The 10382-nt window shown below is 43.2% G+C and overlaps 1 protein-coding gene across 2 annotated transcripts; it reads right to left on the bottom strand.

Moving 5' to 3' along the window:
* Positions 1–707: 707 nt before the first annotated feature.
* On the bottom strand, positions 708–7990 carry LOC113128726 (peroxisome proliferator-activated receptor gamma coactivator-related protein 1). Of its 2 annotated transcripts, none has more exons than XM_026304246.1 (11): positions 7882–7990; positions 5615–5719; positions 5328–5483; positions 3393–5082; positions 3226–3279; positions 2260–3139; positions 1984–2175; positions 1764–1827; positions 1551–1672; positions 1290–1441; positions 708–1061 (listed from the first exon to the last, which is right to left on the bottom strand). In XM_026304246.1, the coding sequence occupies exons 1-11, from the start codon at positions 7975–7977 to the stop codon at positions 961–963; spliced, it is 3612 nt and encodes a 1203-aa protein (XP_026160031.1). In that variant the 5' UTR covers positions 7978–7990; the 3' UTR covers positions 708–960. The 2 variants fall into 2 exon arrangements, with proteins under 2 accessions (XP_026160031.1, XP_026160032.1); XM_026304247.1 differs by having other exon boundaries at positions 1764–1824.
* Positions 7991–10382: the final 2392 nt, after the last annotated feature.

The raw sequence follows: 10382 nt of genomic DNA, 5'->3' as shown, positions 1-10382 counted from the left end.
TTTTGATGCTATTACTTGCAGTCCTGCTTTGCACACATGCAGACGTGTTAAAAGACAGAAATACTCTGATAATAATGTGCAACATGATTTTTTTCCCCACATCAACGTTTAAATGATCTTGTTAAAATAACTTTTTCAGCCAGCACTGCAATACAGATAGCTACAATATGTTAGAGCTACAATGTTAGAGCCATAAAGAAAAGTGGAACACTGAAGTGGAGGTGTGCTGCTATTGGTGTTATTGGTTACACCTGTTTCAGTTCATTTCCACAAGACAGATGTGTTGACATGAATTTCACAGTTACTTTTGAGAGACGCAATTAAGAGAGAGACTGAGAGAAACATTAAACATTGTGTTAAGAGTCACTTAAAAATGTGGGGCTCACGTAACAAATCAGCAAGATGTGAAATCTGAAGTCAACAAAACCCCAGATACTTAAAAGAAGTAAAATAGATGAGACTCAAAATTGCAGACACTTTCTGCAGAATGTCCTGTTGGTCTTACTTGCTGTAGCAGTGGACAGTTTACCTGTCAAACAGAGGTGTGAGGAGTAACATTTATGGTTGCACTCCAGTTAACGGTTGTTGTACATGCTGGCTGGGGGGTCTGAGACCTTTGTAAATGTGATTCATAACATCTGTACTTTTCCTGTAATGACATGTCAAAGTGTCTCCAGATTTAACTCTAAAAATAATCCAAATACACCTGAGTTAATCTGTGTTCACCAGGAAACACAATAAACCTCCTTTATTTTTTATATACAGTTACACAAAATGTGTCAGTGTTATGTAATGCAATAAAGGTCTAGGGGCTTCCAACATTTTCAAACTGAGAGGGCTACATACATATACATAGAAACTGTATTCAAAACATAAAAAAACATCAACACAAAATGTTGCTACAAAAGCCCGATGCTCTGAGGTTCATTAAAAAAACCTCACATCCAGCCTGTTGCTCTGCTACCTCTTTAATCCTCTCTGGGCCTGTTGGAGCAACGAATCAAAGTCGAGGTCCTCAAACCTGCTATCGGCAGGAGATGGTTCTGTGTCTCGGTTTGCATCTGAGGAAGAGAGGGGCTATTTACTATTATGTTCAATAACTTCCACATTAATATGCAACGGCTCCACAAAATAATTGCAACACTAGTGTAATCTACTACACACTAGTGTCACAGCCCTGCAATTAACACTACCTTTGTGAAGTGTAAATCAGTTTGGTCCATGTTCACACTGTCATGAATGTTCAATTCAACAGTGCATTCTCCAGTTTGTGGTTTTAAGAGTCTCACCTAGATCAGAGTAGTTTGAATTGCAGAACTGTCTTCTTCCACCGAAGCAGATGTCAAACGGCAGCTCGTCGGGCCTCCGCAGTTTGCCGCCGTTATCAATAGCTGCAAAAGCATCTTCTATGTTGTAGAAAGTGACAAAGCCGTAGTGGTCTCTACAGGAACCAAAGGGGCAGGAATTTAATACTGATAAACAGCATTAACTAATCATTCAAAACACTAATGGACTCAAAAATATTTTTAACTCGAATTCTTCATACGTACCCTCTATCTCTGAAGTGAAGCGAAACACATTCCACCTCTCCAAACTGGGAGAAGCGTTCTCTCAGTTCATTGTGTGTCATAGATCTGCAAATGCGGCCGACGTACACCACCCTGCGCTCATCCTGTTTGAGATGATTGTTTATGATTGCTCACTACTCATGACTCATCTTAAAAATCCCCACACACATCAGCTAACAGACATATTATACTCACTATGGCTTTAAGTTTCTGAATCCTCATTTCATGTTCCCTCCTGAGCCTCCTGGACTCTCTGTTGCTGTAGGGACAAAGAGTTTGGATGCAAAAAAATAGTATCTGAGCTTAAATTCCTAGACTCAGTATGAGACACACAAAGAAGTGATGTGTAAAAATACCTCCTCGAATTTCTTCCTTTATGAAAGGTCTACAAGGTAAATCTCCATCATTAACTGACCTGTAAACATCTCTCCACCGCCTACAACAAATCCGTGGGGATGGAGATCGGGATCTGGATGGGGACCAAGACCGGGACCTTGACCTGCTACACCTGGAGTGAGTCAATCTGTAGTGCCGTGGTGGGGAGCGGGAAACTGAACGAGAGGAGGATGATGAACTTGAACTGCTCTCTGAACGCTTGTGATGGTGCCTGCAAGAGAAACAAATTGAGAATGATGCACGAAGAGGAAAACTAAATACAATGTTGGGTGCAATTACAAAGACTACTGATTACTTTCGTCTTTTTGGAGAGCGAGATGCAGAGCTAGAGCAGGATGGCGAGGAGGAGCGAGAGCTGGAGTCAGACAGAGGGGATCTTCTCCGATATCGCCTCTTCTCCCTCCCTCTCCTAGGAGGGCTGGGTGGAGGTGTAGGCAGAGTGCATGGGGGTGTACTGTCGTCACCTGCACCACCGTTATCTGAAACCTGTGGAGCTCTGTGCGTGGATGGCTCTGTCTCTAATCTGGTCCTGGGCTGCTCAGAGTGACACTGAAACAGAGACTTTGCTGCTCCGACTGTGGTCTGTGTTTTGCATTCAGAAGCAACACTTGAGTCATGTGTGGTCACCTGCAATTCACTGGTGGCTTTATGAATATCCTTGAGTAAAGAGGGCTTGGCTCTGTCATGATGACTAGCACCCGTAAGTGAATGATCCACAGACCCACAGTAATCGTGATCTGAGGATACAGATGAAAGCAGGTGAGGTGAGTTATGTGCAACAGAGGGTTCTGAGGGGTTACCATGAGTCTTTTTGGGTGGTAAAGGACGGGGGTCAATGATCTGAACAGTCTTGGATGAAGTGTTTTTGCGTCTTGTCGGCCGCTCTTGCTGAGTGCTGAGGATGATTTCAGTGCCAATGGGCTCTGGGATCTCCTCGTGCTCTAACATCTGTAAATCTGGCAGATTCATGGCGGTGTCAGGAGTCCCAGGATGTTCTGAAGTGCTTAAAGGTTTAAGTGCTTCCACAGAGGGGGGCAATAGTAATCTAGAGGTCTTTTCCAAGGCTACAGACTGAGTTCTGTGCAGGTCCAAGTCTTCTGATGTTAGCAAGTCCGAAGGTGGAGCAGCACTCAGTGTGGGCTCCAGCTTGTTCTTACATGCACACTCCTCTTTAGCTAGAGGGGTAAGAATAAAAATAGGTCATACAATGACCAGACATCAGCACCAAAATCAACAATATACTCATCATCTTATTGGTCACCTTGTGTTTCCTCAAATTGTTCCAGTAGGCTGGTCAGATCAGGGGCTTCGATTCCTGAGGTCAAATGACAAAAGCAACATTAGCACGTAAATGAATGTATCAGTAAAAACATTTGGTTTTAGTTTCTTCATCATGTCAGATTTAATGAGCATGTCTCAACAGTTTACCTGACTCTCCTGCTGCACTCTGCACTCTAGGGCCAAGCTGAGGAGTAGGTTCCTCAGGAGCAGAAATGCTCGGGGGAAACTCTGGCAATGTCACCCTTATTCCCAAAGAAGCATCTATGGTAGAAGGTGGCTGAGCTGAACATGGTGTGGAAGGAGGACACTTTATTTGTCTCAGTGGATGTGGACTTAGGGACAGAAGAATCTTTGGTTCCCACTTGATTTCTTGCATTGGGCCTGGGCTGAATTGTTGCGACTGCAGTTTTATGCACTCTGAAGCAGATTCAGTTTGTGCTGTGGGAGGACACGATGCTGGAGATCTAGAGGAGGTATTTGTCGCTCTCTCAGAAAGCTTGTTTTTAACTTCCTGAGGCATGGTGGCACTGTCCTGACTGAGCAACAGCGCCTGGGGCTTTGGCTCCGAGGAGGATGGCTGTCTTTGAGGACACGTTGCTGAGGATTCATTTTTGGTTTCTTGCAAGTGCCTGTTGCTCTGAAGGTTGGAGCCTATGTTGAGGAACTCCACTTTGGACTCTGGTGAGGAGGGAGCAGTGGATGGTGATAATGTTTGGCTGACCAGCAGGGGGAGGAGGACAGGATTTGGGGGATCACTGCTGAATGTTGGTTTCTTTACTGGACTCTTCTTGCTTCTGAGCAATATTACATTTCCATTAGCTGACACATCTGACAATGGACTAGAAGGTGTGTCGATTTTGGATTTAGTCCTTGGGCGCTTTAGTCCGCTGTGATGCAGATGAGTGGACAGTTTGGTCTCTAAGTGCTGAGGCCTGGGTGGTGGTTTATGAAGATGATCGGTACAGACTCTGATAATCTTTGTGTTTGTTGTCTTTGTTCCGCTGCTTTGTTTTTGTCCCTGCAAGCAAAGGATGGGGGGCAGTTCTTTAGGGGGGTCAGAAACAGAGGGCCACCTGGTGGTATAATTCCCCAGTTTCTCCACCAAGGGTTGTCTCTTCCGGCGCAGCTGTCTGTACTCATGGAGGCTCAGGGATTTACTCTTAGTCTCACGTTTTGGTGGCAGACCCTCATACTCGTTTCGCTTCATTTCTGAGGATGGGGTTTGGGGGTCAAGTGCTGAACCACATGGATTTTCAAGTGCTTTTGTACTGTGTAGTGGAACTGACCCAGTCTCATTTGCCAGATTTTTCTCCTCCAGGCACTTTTCCAGTGATTCATCAAATGAAGCCACTTGAATGGGGCCAAAGCTCACTCTTTTCTTTTCTCTGGATGGTGGAGCCCTCAATGAATTCCCATTCAGCAATACGCTCTTTAAACCATTATCTCTTTTTTGATCTCGCTGCTTTTCCTCCTTTGAATCCTTCACAGGTGCATCGTCATCCGATACAACATTTATCTCTTCGTCGTTCTCTTCAGTGGGCCTTTCATACCTCCACACCTCTCCCTGGGAGATTAACACATGGTTTCTCATCGTTTTGTCCCCGTCCTCCACATGCAGCTTCAGACAATAGGAGTGCATGAGCTTCACCAAGTTGATGAGAGAAGCTGAGCTGAAGACCTCAACTTCACCATCTGCTTTCTTATTGTCAGGATGAACCAGTGCTTGGCTTTGTTGTTTGAATGGCTGTAGAAAGCTGTTTCTCTCTATCTTCTCATCTTCCTTGTCATCATTTAGTAATTTGGGTCTTGGTCTAAGTCTTTCGGCAGGTGACACTGGCTAAAGAGGAGAGAGTAGCAGAACAGTTGGAGAGTGGAAAATATCATTTTCACTTCCAAACTCTATTCATCTATCAAATCTATCATTAGAAATCTCAGTCTTATGAAAATAGCTTTTTATTCAGTCATACTTAAACTGTCGAGTCTTTTCAGCTTCAGGCATTCACCTGAACCCGAATGAACACATGAAAAGCTACAGCAACACATGTGTGGCTTTGTTTTTGTTGTTCCAGTGTATGCACCCACCACTGAGCTGTCCTTGGGATCTGTGAATGTGAGGAGCTTGTTGTCAGGAAGGGAGTCAAAGGGAGACAAAGTCCCATCATTGTCCTCCACACTGTCCAGCATCTCAGTCAGGGAGGACAGCAGGGTCTCGTTCTCTTCCTCCACATTGCTCTTACTCTGAAACAGGAGAGCGGAATCCAGATTCATCGCTTCATCAGTAATCTGTATGATCACAAAAACACTGACACGCATAATGTGATGTGTTAAACGTCAACCCCCAAACATTCAAACTAAGCTTTAACACTGACCTCTGAAGCAACTGTGGCGTCCTGAAGAATGGCCAGGATGGAGTTATCCTCACAGGACTGTATATCTCTCTCCACATCTCCACTATTATCTCTGCTCAGGACCAACTGCAGGACACACAGACATACAGAGAAACTACATGAAATCCATTTTATGTAAATGTGCCTGAACACTAATCTGGCACATCTGTCCTGCAATTTCACAACACACTTCCTCCTTTGGGTGTGACCAGAAGCTGAAGCACAGGACACAGAAAGCTTAAAGTTAACTTTCTCAGCATAAACAGGAAGAGTTGCCTATACAGCTCTTTAAAAAAAAGAGGCAAAGCTGATGTTTGAGCCATGCTTAAGCATTAAGATTAATAAATGATTTAATAAACAAGTTCTAAACTACAGGACTGCTACTAGCAAATGAGTTTCTTTATTAATCAATGAAGATACTGGTCTTTAAAATGTCAGAAAATAGTAAAAAAGGATTTTACAAAGTCCAAGCCTATCAGTTTCTCAAAATTTACGACACTGTGGTTACAACTCATTGAAGGCAAGTCTGGTACACACAGGTGTTAGAGCTGCAATAGTCAGTCAATAATTTGATTAAGTGATCCACACAAAATAACTGACAACTATTTTGATAATCAATTAACCCTTTAAGACATATCTGAAGCCAAGATGCCAAATATTCCTTAAATCTAGCTCCTCATTCGTTTTGCTATGTTTTCTTGTTATAAGAAACTGGGTATCCCTTAGTTTTGGACTTTTGGTTAAGAAAAACAAGACATACAAACATACTGTTTAGGAAATTGTGATCAGCACGTTTCACTATTTTCTGACCGACTGCTCAATAATTAAAATAATCGTTATCTGCAGTCCAGGTAATTCCACTGTATCATGTTTGTGTCTTGTGCTGTTTTGGTTTATTTGTTTATTTCATTGTTTGAGTTTTGTGTATTTTATGAGCACATCTAGGAACAGACATTGCAAACTTATTTGGGCTTATTTCAGCTATAAATACTGTCTGATGGTGCACTTGCTCTTGCTACAGCCTATGCTTGGCCCTTAACAAATAAACATTTAATAGAAAACATAAAACTGTCTCTGTGGATTTACTCATAATGCAGAGCCAATATTAAAGTCTGTATATATAAAGACCAGCAAGCACATTGAAGATTTCTTTTTTAGCACATACTATAAGCAAAATTAGGCCTCACACCAATTCTACAAGAGGTTAAAGCAGGGCCTAATTATTCATCATTAGGTTGATTAGTAACTAATGTCACATTTCACAAACACATGGTTGCACCACACACAAGCAGTGTAGGAGAAGGAGGAGGTAGATTTCGGTGGCTTTCAGGGTGTAAGCTGAATAGCAAACACAGTTGCTGCCTGTTCTGCAGTTATTATTCTCCATTAACAAATGAAAGAATATTCAGTTTTATCTGTAGGACTTTAAAGAAAACAACCAGGTTCAGGTGAGAAAATGAGATCAAAGTGACACTACCAGACTACATTACCCATAACAACCCAGTGTTCAATTAGAGTCATATAAATCAGTATGGATCAATTCATACTGCTTATTAGGTTATAGATTCTGTGACCGGATGTTAATTTGGCTATTTGGTTGACAGCACAGAGAAGAGAGAGGAGGACAGTGATGGAGACAAGGGGAGAGAGCAGGGTTTAGTCCCCACATAGACCCCTGGGCATAAGGCCCTATACAAACGCACATTCTCCTTGGGGGCTGAGCAGCCCTGAAAGTCTGATCCTACAATCGCCCCTGGCTTAAAGTATTAGAGGACAGTGCAGGTGATCAGGAGGCAAACTGGGGGTGAGGAGCCTCAGAGGAGGCAGACCCTCCACAGCACAGTGTCTCCGTACTCACAAACCCACTTTAAAGCTTGAGGCAACACCGGGGAAGGTGCAGGGTGATACCTCTGAGTAACACGGACGGGGGGTGCAGGCTTGTCTGAACATCGTGTACTTCAGAGGTATTGAGCACATGTGAAACCCTCATACCGGAGATGTGACGTTAACGGCATCAACTACACCGTGTCACGGAGCTGTGCTCGTGCCCGCGCGGTCCAAACGGCACACTGCCCGGTCGGCTCGCGCCTCAGTACCGTCACTATAACGTTACCAGCCCGGCTCAGCCACGTGTCGCCATGCGCGCATGTGGGCTCGTGCACCGGTGAAACACCTGCTAATAAAACACCGAAACGAGCCCGTGTGGGCTTATTTTGATGCCAGGGCGGCTAAAGAGAAGAAACCGGTACCTCAGCGCGGGTGGTGGCGGTCAGAAAGTCGCCGTTACCGGCATTTAAACGCCCGTCTTCCTTCCTCCACCGCGCCGCCATCTTGCTGCTCCACATGGTCCGCTGCCAGGCCGGACCAGACACGTGGTCCCCGGCTAGAAGCGCGCACAGCTCCCCGACCTGGGATCAGATCGTAGCCACCGACTCCATTAACGAGAACTGGGAGATGACCTGGAAATCTGATTCGAGATCAGTTGTATGAATCAGTAATAGACCATAATTGATAATCAGGTAGTTTTCTCCTGAGCGCTAGTTATTGATCGTCTCAGGCACGACGTGGGTGAAAGCTGGTTTTGTGTTATTTGTTATTTCGTAGGAAGAATTTGTTTGAGGGAAGCGCTTTTATTTCTTTCTGCCAACAAGCACATTTAAACAGGGTTTCGGGCTGATTTCACATCATGTTAGTGGTGGCATCTCTTAAAAACACACTTTTGCTTTTAAATTCTTTTTATTACCCAAAACCGACACGCAACGCCCAAATAACGAGTTTCCCTTATAATAAACATGCAACAGTTGCACCACAGGCGGCAGCACTGACCCAGAGTATGCTCGACATACAGTGTGTTATTTAGTAGTCATAGTAAAGTCAAAGAAAGGCATAGTATGCATTTTAAATGTATTAAAATCTCGCCACATTAGGACAACACAGGTGCACCGCAAAGGTTGCCTCACACATTAGAAACTTAATGATTTGTTTGGATCTGTTTTTTTCCCTTTATGGCAGGAGGCTTTAATGGAGGGAGCACTAATAGTGTAACTGGGAGTTATCTTGAAATGGGAGAGAAGACTCTGTAAAGCTATTAAATCCACCCTAGTGCTTCATTATCTCCTCTGTTATAAAGGCTGAGAATATTATGAAAATATTAGTGCAATCAGCTTCCCTATCAGAGCAGTCTGGCATTCTGCTCTGGCCTTGCACTGCTGGTGTGTAGCAGAGCAGAGTGTATCTGCTTCCTGTGGTCTGCTTCATCAGCAGAGCACACAGAAATTATCTGCATGTTCAGACACTGTAATACTGATGTGTTGACTTTCCTGATTAACCTGTGTACACACCCTCACACCCTCACCTCCACATGCTTTGCCATTTGGGCCTAACAACAGTGTTATTGCCCCATTGCAGTTGAAATTGCACCTACTGAGGAAGTCTTCATATGAATTTAAATGTGTTCAGGGCTCAGAGAGCATTACTACTGTACGCTGGATCATCATGACTGAATACATTTGAATGGATTTATCACTTGTGATCATATGTATTACTGTTTTACTGAGGCTTTGCATGACTTGTTCGTTACAGTCACATGAATCACGTCATCTTTTCCCATCTTCCCACCTCGTTCTGTGCAGCTCCACACCATGCAACATGAAATATGATGAGTAAGTATTCAAAATGGCTGAATAATAAACACTGCTGTCTAAACCAGCGTTTTCAGCTGTGGTTTGGATTTCTCGCTCTAGCTGATGACTACTCCACCAACAAATCATGTAATGGTCTTTGGATGGTTGATTACATTTACATATTCAGTACAGCAGAAAAGTGTTTTCCTCTCTTCTGCTCTTTCTCATTATGCAGTGACTGTCTCTGAGTCAGTCATATATACATATATAGTTCCTGTTCATTGAACACATATTTTCTTGCAATCCAAATTCATTGTAATTTCATATTTTTTGATCTCTTAAAATTTGTTTTTGAAATCAGTTTTTTTCCTCTGTTTATCCTTTGTATACTCTTGTTCCGGCTGTGCAGAGATGCTAGTGGTTTGTTCCACTAACCAGTACATCTGCAGGAGTGGGACTTTATATCTTTAAGGGATGAATCGTGTCAGAGTGGTACAGCTTGACCAACAGACAACATATTTGTCACTTGTCATATTTGTCAGGTAACACTGATCATCCGTCCATCTGTCCGTCCATCCATCCATCATCTATACTCACTTATTCCTAACCAGGATCACAGGGATCTGCTGGAGCCTATCCCAGCTCTCTTTGGGTGAAAGGTTACAGGTCACTAGTCCATCAAAGGTGAAACTGATAATTGTGGATAAAACATTCCTGAAGTAAAATATAAAAACAAAAATCCCATTCAGATTCTAGATCATTTGCACAAACCATCTATATGTGATAGTTCTTCCACCTGGAAACAGCCTAAAACATCAGTCTTATAATTAGGTATAATTTATTAATACATTTCTCTTTCTCTCTGACTCTGCTAGTCATCTGCATCATTACATGTCTTGTATTGCAAACTAAGGCCCAGCAGTGAATGTCATGTTGATTTTGGGTCATAAATTTGGCAATACAGGCTGGGACTCAGTTTTGGTCTGTGCAGAGCTCCACTGAGACATTCTGACTCTTACCACCTAATATCATTCAAGGTTAAAACTTCTGCGTCCAACAACATTACCCTTTATGCAAATCACTGGCATCTTTTGTTATACTTCTCATACCTGGTAGGAGCACATGTT

The sequence above is a fragment of the Mastacembelus armatus genome, chromosome 1 (genome assembly GCF_900324485.2).
Source record: "Mastacembelus armatus chromosome 1, fMasArm1.2, whole genome shotgun sequence".
Lineage (NCBI taxonomy): Eukaryota > Metazoa > Chordata > Actinopteri > Synbranchiformes > Mastacembelidae > Mastacembelus > Mastacembelus armatus.
Note: the sequence above shows the minus strand (reverse complement) of the source record. Positions and strands in the feature narration are given on the sequence as shown.